Raw genomic sequence first — 17555 nt, 5'->3', positions numbered from 1 at the left:
TCTTAAAGAGGCACTCGACTGAGAGCAGAACCTCTTTAAAGTTTTGGCACTTTTTTTCCAATCTGCTGTTAATTGTCACAACCACACAGGAGTAGCAGTTATTTTTGGTGACCCATCTTTGTTGAGACTTTCCAAATCATTGAGTTTAATTTTTATAAAAAATATTATTTACAGTATATGTAACTGACACACAAAAATTATGTTAGTATGTACAATTGGTATAAATGGCTTGGGAACAAAACCAAGTTTAGCAGTAGCCCTGATGGGAGCCAGTGTGTGTGGACTTTGAAAGGTGGCATAGGAGCCAGGGTCACTCACCACACTGCCGACTTGCTGAGTGTATGATACAAAGGAGGTGCTTGGCCGGGGGCGGGGAGGAGGTGCCCTAAATGAGGGGCAGTAAAGCACACTTTCCTTTGCACAAAACAAACTAGATTTTTTTCCACCATTCATTACACATGTTAAGGACTCATGTTTTATTTTCTACATCATGACAGATGTTAAAAAACTCGTTATTAAGCCTGCCCTCTATTCTCTCCTATTTGTTTTGCCACATTATATGATTTAATTACATCCTATTATACTTATGCATCATGCACTACTCATTTTAACTTTCAAAGTAGTTTCTAATCTTGACCATAGAATTTGAGATTCTATAGCAGAAGGAGATGCCCATGATCATTTAATTATAACCTTGTTTGCTCTGGACCATTCAGATGCAGTTGCATAAAATCATGTTATGTTTTGCTAATCAGGTTTTCAAAGGGCACTTCATGTAAATAGAGACAATATATATTCATTTCTTATAACATTAGTCATGAGCAGGAAAACTTATTTATTATCTACTCAACAAATATTTATTTATGACCATTTAAAGGTCAAGCACTAAGTCATGTTCAGTTGCATCCTATATTTACTACATTGTACATAGAAGGCAGTTTTTTATATCTGTGCCAAAAAATATCCATGACCAATATGATCAGCGTGTTACTTTTTCTGTTGCCATGTATGTTTGCCGATAATGACTTTAATGGCATTCAATGACCAAACTAAAGCAAAGTTATTCCCACTCTCACAAGTTCAAAGAAAATAGAGTCCCATTATCAGCATGTGAAGATAGAAAAACCGAGAATGTCAGGCAATATGACTTAATCATTTAAGGTGTATTTCCATCAATTATTTTCAGATGGAGAAGCATGCTCTTGTGGCAGTGTTTCCTAGGAAGGGCAAATACTCTAGGACATTTCTGTAAAAATGGGCTTTTAGGTGTATTCTAAAACACCATTTCGGAGATGCTGATTTAATTGGGTTGTGTTGGGACCCAAGCCACAAAATGTTTTAAATTTTTCTATTAGTTTTAACATGCAGGTGGAATTGAGAACCACTAATATGGCACTTAGGTTATTATCTAGCTTTATACATTAATATTATAATTCAATGGTGTATTATACTCTTTTTAAGTTTATTCATTCATCAAATACTTAGTGATTATATCTTATCCTTTAGAACTTTTGATAGATGTTTTTGTCTTTCCTACAAGGTTTAGTTTCTTTTCAGTGAATAAGTCATTATAGACTTATTTAAACATCAGAAGCAAGATACTAGAAAGCTAAATTTACTACTCTAGGCTTCAGCTGTGGCTTCCAGTTGAATGACATGAGACTTTCTTCACTTTCTCAATTTCTTCTTTTAACTGTGATGTCACCCCAAAGAAGATCTGTTTCATCATTAGGTGGATTTAAAATGTGTTTGAGACCAAAAAAAAAAAAAAAAGGAGTTCCCGTCGTGGCGCAGTGGTTAACGAATCCGACTAGGAACCATGAGGTTGCGGGTTCGGTCCCTGCCCTTGCTAAGTGGGTTCACGATCCGGCGTTGCCGTGAGCTGTGGTGTAGGTTGCAGACGCGGCTCGGATCCCGCGTGGCTGTGGCTCTGATGTAGGCCAGTGGCTACAGCTCCGATTCGACCCCTAGCCCGGGAACCTCCATATGCCGCGGGAGCGGCCCAAAGAAATAGCAAAAAAAGACAATAAAATAAAATGTGTTTGGCATAGTTTTGTCATCAATTTATTCAAAATGTATTTGAGAAGCTCCCACTGTGTTTCAGGTTTTGCAGAAACAGTCTTTTTAATGACTCACATTCACGTGGGAGGGCTAAAACGCGCGGTTGTGTCATGTGCGCACGGGGCCTCGATGCCGTAGAGTGAGATGCTGCAGATAAACAAATAAACTCATTGGGGAGCATTAGGAAATGCGTCTCCAAGGAAGTTATATCTCATATGAGCCAAGAAAAGAGAGGAAAGAATATTTCTGGTAAAGAAAAGACTTATATGGAAAAGCCAGAGGCATAAGAGCCTGTGGCTGCCTACACTCTTATAGCATGAGGGGAGACGTGAGGCCTCCCCCTTCTCCTTACTACAGCCCAGGGGTCTTCCCAGCCGGTTTACCTGACCCTCGAACCACCGGGGGAGTTCATCCCGTTATAATTTACAGTCAGCCATCCATATCCATGGTTCTACATTGCTGGACTCAACCAACCTCAGATCATGTAGTGATATATTTACCATTGGAAAATATCCATGTGTAAGTGGACCTGCACAGTTCAAACCTGCATTATTCAGGGGTCAACTATACTAAGTTGGTTTTGTTTTTTTTTTTTTTGCTGGAGAAAATGGGGAGCCAGTGAAAGGTTATTATGATTTAGTCAATTCCTCTTAGCACACAGAAGCTATACTTGGATATGTAAGTATATTTTCAGATTAATCACTTGAATTTCCCTGTAAATATCTTTGAAGTTCTCTACTGCTTTTGGAAAGAAGAGAGTGGGTGATAGGGGTGTCGTGGCCAAACAAGTCTGTAATATCCATGTAGCAAAGATTAAAAACCTAGACAATCTACTGTATATAGTTGAAGGTTTTATTCTTTTTTCGAGAGATCAGTTTTTGAAAGTTCCCATAACATTGCTTACTGATGTACTTGATACACTTTCTATGCAGAAACTAGAGAGAATTTTGAGACAACGAACCTCAAAGTCATGAGATTTGAAATTTTTGCTTTTTTAAAAAATCACCCTGGTACCCCCTGGTGTCTAAAACAGTGCCTGGCATTCAATAAGCACTAAGAATGTTTCTGGAGTGCCTGAATGACCAAAAAGTTCAGAGGTCCTTCATTTTTAACAAGTTTTGCTAGCTGATACTTATTGAATACTGACATATACCAAGCACAGTTCTTAGAGCTCTTATGTATATTTTGTCATTGAATCTTCAAAACAATTTTATGAAGTTGTGTTTTATCCCCATTCTACAACCAAGGAAATTGAGGCCCAGAAAAATAAAGGGACTTGCTAAGACCTCATAACTAATAAATGATGAAGTTAGAATTTGAACGCAGGCAACCAGACTCCAAAGCCTGGACTCAACCTTCCATCTACTTCAGGGATGGGGGGCAGTGGGCTTGACCACTCTGGAGTGCTGCTGTGGAAGGTAAATAAGAGCAAAAGAGAATTATAGCCAATGAAAGACCACAAGGAAGATTGATTCTCTGCTGTTGATCCTCTAATCCCAGAAGAGATGCATCCCATTTTTTTTACTCAAATCGTTTATGTCTTTCACATTGTTTACAGCTTCTTTCCAATGGCTTTGCTTTTAATAAATTGCATGTGTTCACTGCTTCTTTTTAAAGCTTTCCTGAAGACATTCCTTCGTTCATTTTAGGGAAGCTCTGAAAACACAAATCTGCTTCCTCCCTATGACTATTTATACCATTGTGAAAGAATTTATTTTGCGAATGAGAACTCAAAATCATCAACTTTCTCTTGTACAGCTTCATTGGAGTAAATGGATCACCTGTGTTCAGAAAGAACAAATGAGTTTCCATGAAGGAGAATAAGAGACTAGACTTCCAAATGTCTATGTGGAGAGCATGGAGTACTCAGGGCCCAATGGCTTGCTCATGCTATTGATTACAACCTCCTCCGTGATTACTTTTGATCTTTTGTTATATTTTTGTTTTTAAGTTGAGCATTAATGACTTTTTTCTTTCCAGACTATCACTGAAAAACACAAGCTAAATGTTCCTGAGACCATGACTGAGGTTCTTGATGTTTCTGATGAAGAGGGTAAGACTTTCATTCAATCTCCTATGGCATCTGTCATGGTCTTACACAAAGGAAGCCATCCCTTTTCTCAGGGTCCAAGCTGCTACAGTGGGTGTGGATGACAACATCTTAGCACCTGAAGTCACCTTTTCACCTTTGTTTCAATACATTTACTGTTTCAATTTGGGGGAGGGAGGGTTCTATTTGTATATAGTCAACTGGTATTATTTTTAATGTCTTACTAAAGAACAGGACTGGGAAAAGGGAAAGGACCTGGGATTGACCGTCTCTTAAAATATCTACCTGGTAATACAGTTATTGTTAATACATGTTTTAACTATGCTAATTATTAAAATGCCTTAAGGTAAAAGAACTTATAGTGTCCTCTATCAATGGTATGTTGAGAAGTCTCTATTTTCTAATTGGTTCAAATGTACAGAATATAGTTCAAATCCAGAGGAAAAGAGCTTTAGAGAAGGTTAAAAATAGCATAACAGTAAGACATAGAAATTCAACATAAGGAATTTGATTCCTTTTTTTTTTTTTTTTTTTTTGCTTTTCAGGGCCACACCCAAGGCATATGGAGCTTCCCTGGCTAGGGGTCGAATTGGAACTGTAGCTGCTGGCCTACGCCACAGCCGCAGCAACACCAGATCCGAGCCACATCTGCAACCTACACCACAGCTCACAGCAATGTAGGATCCTTGACTCAGTTAGCAAGGCCAGAGATCGAACCTGCATCCTCATAGATGCTAGTCAGATTCACTAACCACTGAGCCATGATGGGAACTCCATAAATTGTTTTTTAAATCGGAAAATATACCCATATTTAATATCTAAAATGTAGTTTTAGAGTTGATAAAAATTGTCTAAGCCAGTGGATTTCAAAGTTCTGAGAAGCTCTAAGAGGAGCTGGGGACCACTTGGGGTGGCTGTGGGACATGATGCTAGAGGTCTTGCCAGCAGAGTTCCTGGCTCCCCACCTCTCCTTTGCCCAGGGTAGTTGACTTTTCCTAAACAAAAAAAAAAAAATCTGCTAAAAAATCATGAATGCAGCATGTACAGTATCCAACCAAGTTTCAATTGGTACAGCTATTGGCCAAGTATACATATTTGAACAATTCATTTGTACGTACATATGTACATGGCAAGTATATACGTTTGGAGTTCCTGCTGTGGCGTAGACGAAACAAATCCGACTAGGAACCATGAGGTTGCGGTTTCAATCCTTCGCCTCGCTCAGTGGGTTAAGGATCTGGTGTTGCTGTGAGCTGTGGTGTAGGTTGCAGACGAGGCTCGGATCTGGCATTGCTGTGGCTGTGGTGTATACAGTCAGCTGTAGCTCTGATTTGACCCCTAACCTGGGAACTTCCATATGCCATGGGTGCAGCCCTAAAAAGCAAAAAAAAAAAAAAAATTATCACCATATAGGATGGTACTGGGCTCAACATTAATTGCTTTTATGAGAAAAGTTAAAGCTATCTCTGTAGGTTCTTCAAGTTATAATCATAAAGTAAAACTTTATGTCACGATACCATTACTTGAAACCAATTTGTTAATTCATCTGTCTGTCGGTAACAGACGTCAAGTTGTCTCTGCTTTTATAAGAACTTATGACAAGAACGAACACATATTGGGTCAGTGTATTATTCTAAGTGAGTCAGAAGGCATTGACAAAGCTAATGGTTTCAAGTACTTATTACCATAATTTTGTGTTCCATCCTGGTTCTTGCCAGTTTTCAGCATTCATATGGGCATACTCTTTTGTTTTGTGTAATCATTTCTTATCTTACATGTTGAACAGCTTTTAAACAGTTTGGTGACCACTTTGTTGATGGAGAAGTGCTTAGTGATTCAGGTACCTTTTGAGGAAATTGTTGGAGTGAAAGTTTGTCTTTCCTTTTAATTTTTCTTATCTGGCTGGAAGTAACCTGCTTAATATTTAAATCTGAGTGCCTAATGCTAACTTGTGTTTTTTTTGAAGTAGTGTGTATAATATGAGTGGAACTGTTTATGTGTGCATTTGAGTGTGTGGATTGTATTAACTTGGAAGCTTAATGCCATGAGTTGCTTATACTGTTAATGATTTTGAGACTATTATTGAGACCTATTAACATAAACTAATGAACATTATATAAATATTTTCCCAAAACTAATATTTCTTCTTAGAATACAAATTTAGAGAAAGGCTAATTTTTTTATAGGTTGACACTGAATTAACATGAAGTATTAACAACTAAGGCTGCTTGATATGCAGTCATACCAAAAATTCTTGGATAAAGATATGTTTTAGATGTTAAAACTATAGTATTAGTAGTTATAGTATAATTTTTTTAAGTTAACTAAGAATAAAGATAACCATTAAAAATTATTTAGGAGAACTTTAACATAAAGGGGAAAATGAATAATATAAAAGTTTCCAAAGTACTTGTGGTACCAGTTCAAGCAAAGTTATTACATGAAAATCTGAATTTATAAATCAGATAAGTTAGTGATCATTTAATTTAAAAAATGGTTCTTTATTTCCAAAATAATTGTTAGATAATTCTAATAGCTAATTCATGCAAAGTAAATCGGACTTACAGAAATTACATTTATATGAAATATTCTCTTGGACCCGCCCATTGCATACTATAAGATCATGCTGTAGTATCTTGCACAATTTTATTAAAACTGTTATATATTAAAAGTTATTAGTGATAAGAACTCTTAATTTGAGAGGAGTATTGGCTAACAAGCAAAATCTTTCATAGTGAGAGAGGAAGCTTTCCATGTCCAGATGTAGCCAAAAATATTTTTTTCCAAAAAGAAATTCAAGTCAAATAATTTTTTTTGCATGGATATATTTGAGTATTGTGAAGTAACTTTTTAATATGAAGAATTAGTATAAAGGAATTTAACTAGTTGACATTGCCAACCCTTTGATTTTTTTGCATTTGAAATGCTTTCATCCAAAAAAGGGGGGGGGAGTTCCTTGGTAGTCTAATGGTTAGGATTCATTGCTTTCACCACTGCAGCCCAGGTTCAATCTTTGGTCTGGGAACTGAGATCCCACATCAAGCCGCTGTACACCACAGCCAAAAAGAAAGAAAGAAAGAAAGAAAGAGAGAGAGAGAGAGGGAGAGAGAGGGAGAGGGAGAGGGAGAGGGAGAGGGAGAGGGAGAGAGAGAGAGAGAGAGAGAGAGAGAGAGAGAGAGAGAGAGGAGAGAGAGAAAGAAAGAAATGTTTTCATGTAACCTACCATCATTTACATGGAGGAAGTGCAGCTACTTGTGTTTGGATAATAGTAGCTAATTTCTGTTTTCTTTACAGTTCTACTATTTTAATGATAGTCTATGTATGAATACTCAGAACAGTGTCCCAGCCAAGTAGAGATGTCTTTTCAGGCAAACTTGCTATAATAAAGCAATTGGAATTACCCACTCTTGAATCCAATCAACAGATAGCAAAAGTGATGCTATTTTGTGTAAAGTCCTAAGACTGATACACTGGGGGAATCAAAGGTGAACATATATGGAGAGATAATATATAAGTTAAGCGTAATTGAATGTACTCTGGAATCTGCTTTTCATAACTGCCTGGGAAAATCAGGAGACAGAGAGAGACCTAACACAGTCTCCTGGACTTGCTGAAAGCAGAGAGATTAATAGAAGGGTGGACTCAGCCTTTAGGGTGCAGAGAAGGAGGAGTATGGGAAGGTCCTAAGATAGGAAAATACGAGAGAGAGAGACAGAGTGCCAAAATAATCTAGTCATCGAGTTTGGCTGATGCATTAAAATATATACAGGGCTTCGTTGTGGAATGTTTGAATTCTCAACTGAAAAGCCTAGGAAATTGGGATTGTATTAAATATTTTAATTAATGACAGAAGCAATTAAATCTGTTTTGTACAAAGATTAATTCAGCAATAGTACACCGTAGGAGTGTAATAGCAAGAAATTGGAAGGAAGCAGGTATCTGAAAGAAGAGAAAGCATTTACTATGCATCTGCAATGCCAGGTGCATTGTCTCATTTAATCCCCAAAGCATCCATAGGAGATATGCTATGAACTTCTTTCTCTCTCTCTCTCTCTCTCTCTCTCTCTTTTTTTTTTTGTCTTTTTGCCTTTTCTTGAGCCACTCCCATGGCATATGGAGGTTCCCAGGCTAGGGGGTCTAATCAGAGCTGTAGCCACAGGCCTACACCAGAGCCACAGCAATGCTGGATCTGAGCTGCATCTGCAACCTTCACCACAGCTCACGGCAACGCCAGATCCCCAACCCACTGAGCAAGGCCAGGGATCAAATCCGCAACCTCATGGTTCCTAGTTGGATTCGTTAACCACTGAGCCATGACAGGAACACCTCTTTTTTTTTTTTTTTTTCTTTTCAGATGAGAAAAGGCTCACCTGAAGGTGAGGAGACTAAGGTTTAAACACATTAAGTAGTTTGTTCAGTGGCACCCAGCTATTAAGTGGTAGGCATGGAATCTAAACCTGCTTTGAAAGCTGTTGTAATAGCTCAGTCATAATGTACATAAATCCTAATGCAACAAGATGGCAGAGAAATGGGAGAAAAATAAAAATGGAAATTCAGTCCAAGTATTCTACTGTGCAGATTAAAACAACCCTATGAATGAATCTTCTACATCTCCATTGGGTCACAAGGTGATTCCTGTCTTTGCTGACTCAGCTCCACAGACCTAAGTTATATGATGGAGCTTAGGGTTTATAACACCCGTGTAACCAAAATATCTTTGGAAATATGACCCATGCATCCTTTATATGCAGAGATTCGTGAGTGGGTGGTTTGTACAAACTTCTCCACTAGTTCTCTAGGAGGATGTGTACTCATAATCAAGAGAACCCCAGGAAGTTCCCGTTGTGGCTCAGGGGTAACAAGCCTAACTAGTATCCATGAGGATGCAGGCTTGATCCCTGGCCTCGATCAGTGGGTTAAGGATCTGGCGTTGCTGTGAGCTGTGGTGTAAGTCACAGACATGGCTCGGATCCCATGTTGCTGTGGCTGTGGTGTAGGCCGGCAGCTATAACTTCAATTCAACCCCTAGCCTGGGAACTTCCATATGCCGTGGATGCAGCCCTAAAAAGACCCCCCCCCCAAAAAAAAAGGAGAGAGAGAACTCCTGAATAGCTGAGTGTTGTGATAAAATACAGAAGCCAGCTATCTTCTCCTTTCAATGCATATCCACTGTGGACACTTGACGATAACAGGGTTCCTCACCCCAGGTTTCAGCCCTTTACCCATTTATCAGCAGAAGTGCTAAGTATTCTTGAGAGTGAGAGAGCTCAGGGACATTGTTTCAGAGATTTTCTTTCTTGCCAGGATTGTGAAGAATTGTCAGGATGAAGAATCCTTGAGACCTTCCCATTTTATCTTAATTTATTCCCATATTCTTATGATCTGTGTCCTGCAGAGGCTGGTCCTGGCTAAATGTGCCACTATCACTGAGGAATCTTATAAGTTCCAGATACTAGAAAAGGAAACTTTAAAAATAAGTAATACATCAATGCTATATAATTAATAGGAAAGAGTTTTCATAAAATTGTTTGGAATAATTGGAGAATACAGTGAAAAAAAATTAAGGCCTACAACCTGGGAGTCAGAATTCTGTTAAAGAAGTAAATATGTAATGGCAGGGGAGGGGTTGCTCAATATAGGAGATAGAAGGTAAATTTATTTTAGATGTGTTATACAAAAGCAAAAGGTTTGCTTTTGGTTTATTTGTTTTGCATCAAATAAGTAAATTGATAAAGGAAGTACGTTTAGGGTATAGCCATTCTTTCACAAACTCTCTGAGTTATGCAAAATACTTTCCAAGCCTAATGGAACTATATTGAAGCAAATAAGAGTTAAATATTTAGATCAGAATCTTATTTGAAAGAAGACCTTTACTTCTTCTCCCCTCGCCCTTAGCTCTGGAAGGAAGTAGCTGAACTGTTTGTTTACTCAATAGGGAATTTGCAGAGAGAAGCAGATGAGCTGAGAGTGGGGTGGAGAAGAGGTTGAGCTGAATGTTGGCCATGCTGAATCTTGAGATGCTTTTAGGAAGCCTGGATAAGGTCCAGGAAGCAATTGAAATATGCATGTGGGATTTGTGAGAGAGGTTTGGAATGGATATAGAGATATGCATAGGCAAAATATAGGTGGCTCTTGAAGTTTTAGAAAACACATGATAACATGTCGAATAAGAAAAGTTGGGGAGTTTCCATTGTGGCTCACCAGGTTAAGAACCTGACATAAGTACGTAAGTATGATAAGAACCCAATACAGTATCCATGAGGATGTGGGTTTGATCCCTGGCCTCACTCATTGGGTTAAGGATCTAGCATTGCCATGAGCTGTGGTGTAGGTCACAGATGCTGCCCAGATCTGGCATTGCTGTGGCTGTGGTGTAGGCCAGCAGCTGCAGCTCAGGTTTGACTCCAAGCCTGGGAACCTCCATATGCCATGGATGCGTCCCTAAAAAGCCAAAAAAAAAAAAAAAGAAAGGTTGGATGGGAAGTATCAACATTCAAGGAGAGTGGAGACTGGAAAGAAAGACTCAAAAGGTGAGGGGGGAGACCAGGAGAGATTTATGTCAGAGAAATTAAGAAGGGTAGTTTTCCAAAGAGAAAATCATCTCTTGGCCACGAATTAGTTTGTAAAATAGAAAACCTCTTTTAAGAGGTTTGACTATGAAAAGAAGTGTGAAATAAAGTGACTCAGAGTGTGACATAAAGAAGGCCTAAGAGCTGAAGGAGAGGTTACTATATTTCACAGATGTGGAAAGAAAGGGCTGGCAGAGAAGCAGAAGTTGAAGATGATGGGCCCAGCAGACCAGAATCTAGGACAATGAGGATCTGAAGGCAGGGGTAGGCTAGCCCTGGACTGCAAAATTCCCTTCACGCACCAAGAAGAAAGGCAAGGATAGGATTGTCTTTTTTTTTTTTTTTTTTTTTTTGACGCATTAATAGCACTTAAAGCGTTGAGCTACATGCAGAATTTCCTACTTAGGGACCAACTTGAGCAATTTTATTTTTTTCCCAAGCTTTTTTCGCATTCTGCTAATGTCTATAGACATTTCTATTTTCCATCCCACACTGCAGATATGCACTATCATTAGCATGCTTGATACACACATATCCTGGGAGAGAAATGCTATGACAGCATTGGCAAGATTGGTACCTAAACAGTTACCTTTGCAGCTAATTGCAACACTGGGTTAGCATCTGGTCCCTGGCACCAGTATTTAGGGATTTTGCATCTTTCTGTCATTTCTCTCTGAGACATAATCAGGACATCAAGATACAAACCTAAGGCCACCATATGTGTCCATAAAGCCCTGAACTTCACATTAACACCAAACCTGGGAGGGGATTTTTTAATATAGCAGCTCTCTTAGGCAGAGAGCATTATAATAAAACCATCAAAAGGCAGAAAATGAGAAGTTCCTGTTGTGGCTCAGCGGTTAAGGAACCCAACTAGCATCCATGAGGATGCGGGTTGGATCCCTGGCCTTGCTCAGTGGTTTAAGGATCTGGGGTTGCCTTGAGCTGTGGTATAGGTTGCAGACGTGGCTCAAATCTGGCATTGTTGTGGCTGTGGTGTAGACTGGCGGCTTCAGCTCCAGTTCGACCCCTGGCCTGGGAACCTCCATGTGCCATGGGTGCGGCCCTAAAAAGACAAAAAAATAAAAATTTTAAAAATGCAGAAAATGAAGGAGAATGTAAAGAATGTCCAATATTATACGAACTTAGTATAATCAGAGATTTTAAAATTGTGCCCTGACTTGTCACCAGAGTCACAAAATTTGATGTGTTTGATTAAAATGTACTCTTGCAATTGCTTTCTTTCTGTCTTCTAACACAATTCTACACGCACAAGAGGAGGAAGGCTAAGTGCAGGTGGTTGAGTTGCATCTTCTGCAAGATAAAACTGCTGACACTAGGTCCTGTTGCTTCTCTAGACTGGGAGTCAGTCCAGCTAGACTTCCTTCTTCTCTTTTCTTTCCTTCACCCTTATATAGCTTCTCGCTACCAAGAGATGATGAGAGAGGAAGAGAGGAGGAAAAAGACAGAAAACTTGAAGTGTAGGCCCTACTTTCTTAAAGAGGTTTGAGTAATTTTAATAACTGAGAAATTGAAGCCTGTTCTGAGTTGTCTTTGTTCCACGTAACCATTTTGGTTGCTAAGAGACTGTGGTGCAAACTGGCAGATAACAAGAAGCAAGATGAAATGGCAAAAGCAAATTGACTCTGAGGATGGGCAAGATGCCCTAATCTGGGTGGAATTGGGAATTTGATGCTAAAGAGCAAAACTCAACTATTTTAGATTCTTGGGGGTTGGGGGAGGGTGGGGATAATAATACAATGGGAGATGGAGGGAGAGAGAAGGAGAGGGAGGAGAGAGTGTATATTCAAGCAGGCTTTTGGGTTTGAAATAGTTTTGTAGGCCTCCTGCTCCAGGGAATCCATAAAATACAGCTTGTGTATTATATGACACATCCTGCCTTCAGTCATCCCCTTCACTTCTTTCATTCATGAGAATTAGACAGTCTCCCCCAATTGTTAACAAAATTCACTTTTGCTTTTTTCCCCGAAAATTTAGGCATATACAGAAACCAGACAATGCCTGTATTTTGGTATAGCAAGTCTTAGAATTTATCCTAGATTTTTTTTTTCCTCCCAGAAATAAACCAAGGAGGGACCTCAACTTATTTGACTCATAAAAATACTCCTGTATAAAGGTTTACCAATTCTACAAGAGTGGGGGGCGGGGGGAGTGAAGTGAGTGAGTCCCAACTCCTATTATAAAATGTCTAAGCTTCATGATCTTGTTGCCGTGTTGACACGCGGTTTCTTCCTGGACTTTTTTGCCGTTGCTCAGTGATGGGAACACTGACTGTGGCTAAGTGTTTCCACTTAGTGTTCTTTACATAATTAATGCATATTGCTCCTTTGTTCATACTGTTTTTACTGCCCTCCATGACCCCTTATGCCCCCCACTCCCCTGCTTGTGGGAAAAAAACATCATCTCTGCCCATCAAAATTGCACCCAAGCAACTGACCAGCTCCCATACCTTCTGCAGTGATTCCTTCTCTAGCTTCCCTGGAATTTCCTACGTCTTCTGCAGCAAATGACCACAACGTTGGAGGCTTAGACTTGCTCTCTCACAGGTCTGGAAGCCTGAAGTCCACAATGGGACCATGCCAACCTCCAAAGGCTCTAGGGAAGAACCCTTTCTTGTCTCTTCTGGCTTCTGTGACTGTCAGCAGTCCTTGGTGTTACTCGGCTTGCAGGCTCATCACTCCAGCCTCTGCCTTCACATGGCCTTCTCCTCTGTGTCTCTGTGTGCCCTTCTCTCTCTTGTAAAAACACACTCATTGCAGTTATCCCATATGATCTCATCTAAATTCTTTAATTCCGTCTGCAAAGATCCTATCTCCACAAAAGGCTACATCCTAGGGTTCCCAGTGGAGATGATATTTTAGGGGGCCACTACTCAACATTACATTATTCTAAAGTGATCTCTTCCTCCTCCTCTGTCATTTTTTGGTTCTTAAAGTTGACAAGCATCATGCATTTCATGTTCATCTATGACGTTACTTATTTATGGATTGCTGCTATTGTTGCATCTCGTTTGGTGAGGGAACACTTTGAAGAAGAGCATATATACCACTTTAACAACGTCAATTTGAAAAATTTACTTCTGTTTTCATTAGAGTTATCAGGTGAAATATTTAAACAGTACGGTAATGTTTTCTTTATATTTTTCAAAAGTTATTTTGCATAAATGAAATTTAGCTCATATTTCATTGGCATGTGAACACGTTGACCATTTTGTATTAACGAAAATAGTAGCTAGCAGTTATTGTATTCTAGAACTCTACTGTACATTCTTATACGTTATTTAGTTCACATAACTGACTTGTGAGATAGAGTATTAGGATCATGCCCATTTTCTACTTGTAGAAACTCAGGAAGATTAACTGGCCAGTAAGTAGCAGAATTGGAATTTGCCCCCAGGTCTATCTGAACTTAAAATTTTTTTTTTTTTTTGGTCTTTTTAGGGCAGCCCCCAAGGTATATGGAGGTTCCCAGGCTAGGGGTCCAATTGGAGTTGCAGCTGCCAGCCTGCCCCACAGCCACAGCAAGGTCAGATCCCAGCCGCATCTGCAACCTACACCACAGCTCATGAAAACACCAGATCCTTAACCCACTGAGCGAGACCAGGGATTGAACCTGCGTCCTCATGGATCCTAGTCAGATGCATTTCCACTGCACCACAAAGGGAACTCCTGATTTTAAACTTTTAATTAGTACCCTGTGTAGCCTAACTCGCTTAGCTAAAACTAAATAAAAATTGAAATGGTTTCATTAAAGGAATAATAAAAGTAATTTTAATGATGAGACTTGTAACCATCAAATATTAAATGCATTGATTTTGAAGCAGAACACTAAGAGTGAATAAACCACATCTTTATTTACTGGAAGGTGTTTTTTCAAACTATCTTTGGCTTTAAGTAATTTAGAGAGCTATTAATATTTTGATTAGGGGATCTTAGGATGATATATCCAGAGAAGTAATGAAATGCTGAAGACAGCCCTTACAGTTCTTTAATGCTGTTATCTTTATAAATAAACTAGTGTTGATGTAGAACAATTACTTTAAACAGATGAGATTAAAATAATATTTAACTTGGAGTTCCCACTGTGGCTCAGCAGTAATGAACCCAACTAGTATCTATGAGAATGTGGGTTCCATCCCTGGCCCCGCTCAGTGGGTTAAGTAAGTATCCGGCATTGCCGTGAGCTGTGGTGTAGGTCACAGACGCTGCTTGCATCTGGAGTTGCTGTGGCTGTGGTGTAGGCAGGCAGCTACAGCCCCGATTCACCCCCCAGCCTAGGAGTCTCCATATGTTGCGGGTACAGCCCTAAAAAGCAAAAAAATAAATAAATAAAAATAATTATAAGAATGACGTATGTAACTTCAAATTTTCCCTTGGATAGGTTAGCAGGCTTTGAGTGTGTGATTAGTGCCCTTTAAGGAGCATTGGAAACACTTTCTCTCACTAAGCTATTCCTCCATCCCAGCACGCTAATGGTATAGAGAGCATTTCTGTGAATGAGGTGTGATTTATTGCAATGTTTATTTCTGAAAGTGTTCTATTCCAGTTCCTGGGCAGGGAATGTACTCTCACCATCTGCGTTTCCAAATGAGACCTACAACACTTAGTCATCTCTTTCTGCCCCTACCTAATTACTTAAAGCACTTTTTTTTTTTTTCCCGTATTTCACCTTTGGAAAGCCATCTAGTTTCCAACAAAGCATCCTTTTTATGCTCTGTAGTGTTTTTGAAATTAAATCCCTGGTTGTTTATTAAAATGCCACAATCTGCTCACTTTGTTCTAGCGTTCTTTCCCTGATATGCATATTTTGCTAGTCTTATAAGTTGTACCACTCCATTTAATGCACTTTATATTTGTTTTGGGGCCGTAGATATTTCTTAGCATATTGTCAGTTACACAAAGAGACTATTAATGCTAGACATTATGTACAAAATTATCAAAGCCACATAGAGAAGCTAAGTTGTCTACATATTATATTAATTGTTAATATAAAGCCATAGATCAAGTATCATGATAAAGAAGTGAGTAAAGAAAGTTCATATTAAAAGAATTCTAATTCAGGTCATCATTTCTTCTTGGTAAGTAATAGGAAAATGGGTCCAATCTTGTTTGCCTGAGTTTTAGCACTTTTTAATTGCGTGTGTTCTATTTCAGTGATGTCAGCGCCCTTAGGCTGATTTTTCACCATCAGAATCCTATTTTGTAGTTGATACCACATTCAACAAGTCATTCTTTCTCCATCTTTCTCTGACTGTCTCAAGGTGATGACACAATGACGGGCGATGGAGGAGAATACCTTAGACCCGAGGATCTAAAAGAGCTGGGTGATGACTCTCTACCCAGCAGTCAGTTCCTGGATGGGATGAACTACCTGCGTTACAGCTTGGAGGGAGGACGCTCCGACAGGTATTCATGTGATGTTTTCACTTGATATCAGAAGGGATGCAACCATTTTCCTGATGATCGTACAAAAAAAGATAGATGCAATTATTGACCTCGATAGGTATCTCACTGTTCTCATCAGTCAGCATGTTTTCTCATTGCATCCTCTGACAGCTTTGTGTTCATTCGAAGGCACAGGAAACTGAGGCCTAGAGAGATTCAGTAATTTAGCTAAAGTCAAACATTGTAAGCAGCAGAGCCATGATAAGCAAAGAGCTCTGTACCATTAAAAATATGATGTTTTTCGTCATTTGCAACTTTTTTATCTAGGCAAATGAAGAGGATAGTTTTACTTTATGGAAAGCCTTACTAAATGGCAGTTATAGATACTTCCAATTCCCATGGTTTTGGTTGCTGCTGTTGTTGTTAGTGCCATAGTTTCTGTGAACAGAAGTATGTTGTGAAGAAGGATTTAAACATAACAAATTGAGAAGGAAATGTTGCCTGGAACTGACATTTTCATGAAAAATAGTCAGAACAGAATCCTGTAAGGGCCTGGATACCAAAAGCAATCTGAGCAAAATCTGAAAGAGCCCAGGTTTTATAGCCAAATATGAAAAGGTTTATATAATATTCTGAAATATACATTCAGGGTTTTTTTTTAGCTCTTATTAACTAGCACGTCAGGTGTTTATTCTTTCTTGAGGCAAATTGATTAAGAACTTTTCATGGTGCCACATCAAAAGTTTGACTGCCAATTTAGGTTAAGCGTGTGGTTGCCATATATTGTAATGTCTTTGGCTAATCAATAATCTGAAGTTTATAATTTTCCTCTTCTTGGTGTATCCAGCATATTTCGAGTCTAAGAAGTAAATACCTTAAGAGTAGTCCATTCTAAATGAGTATTTAGCAAAAACAAGCTTTTCTTGGGCTTTTTCTTTTGAGTACTAATGCCTCTGTCCTGCCTCTTTTTTTTTTTTTTTTTTTTGGTCAGTGTGCATGTAATAAGTGCTTTTCTGGTCTGGCTTTCTGAGTGGTAGGTGCTAGAGATACAACCATGACTAAGATATAATTGTTAAATTCATAATCTAAAGGGGTGAGAGGTGAAGCTAGTGGTACCCAGTGAGTGCAGCTAGAGCCCTGGGGCTCAGGCTTCCTGGAGGAAATGAGCCCAAACCGAGAAGGAATGAGGAGTAATGATTGCGAGGAAAGATGGGGAGGGCATTTGAAGCCTTCATAAGGTGAGCAAAGGCTGATGGTGTATGAGAGAAACAGAGTAGTAAGATGTCACTGGAGTGTACGTGTGAAGGGGGTAGGTCATATTTGAATTTTGGATGGATCCCACTGGCAGTGAGATAGAGGACGAATTTTAGAGGAAAGTTGTCAAGGGCTAAACCCAGCCGTAGCAACTGAGAAAAAAATTACGTTAGTGTTAGCCGAAGTTGCCAAGATAAGACCTGAACTGTAACCTTG

The 17555-nt window shown here is 39.1% G+C and overlaps 1 protein-coding gene across 18 annotated transcripts in view; it reads left to right on the top strand.

Moving 5' to 3' along the window:
• ANK2 (ankyrin 2) overlaps positions 1 to 17555 on the top strand; it is a 722246-nt gene that overhangs the window by 633384 nt on the left and 71307 nt on the right. For 17 of the 18 annotated variants that reach the window (XM_047799241.1, XM_047799252.1, XM_047799247.1 and 14 more), the window contains 2 exons: positions 4042 to 4114; positions 15962 to 16106. In XM_047799241.1, coding sequence (XP_047655197.1) covers positions 4042 to 4114; positions 15962 to 16106 — 218 coding nt within the window. Of the gene's footprint in view, positions 1 to 4041; positions 4115 to 5897; positions 5952 to 15961; positions 16107 to 17555 lie in introns of all 18 variants that reach the window. The other variant, XM_047799258.1, reaches the window with a different exon arrangement.

This window comes from Phacochoerus africanus, chromosome 10, assembly GCF_016906955.1.
Source record: "Phacochoerus africanus isolate WHEZ1 chromosome 10, ROS_Pafr_v1, whole genome shotgun sequence".
NCBI lineage: Eukaryota > Metazoa > Chordata > Mammalia > Artiodactyla > Suidae > Phacochoerus > Phacochoerus africanus.
The sequence above is the reverse complement of the archived record's forward strand: the minus strand, read 5'-3'. Positions and strand labels throughout refer to the sequence as shown.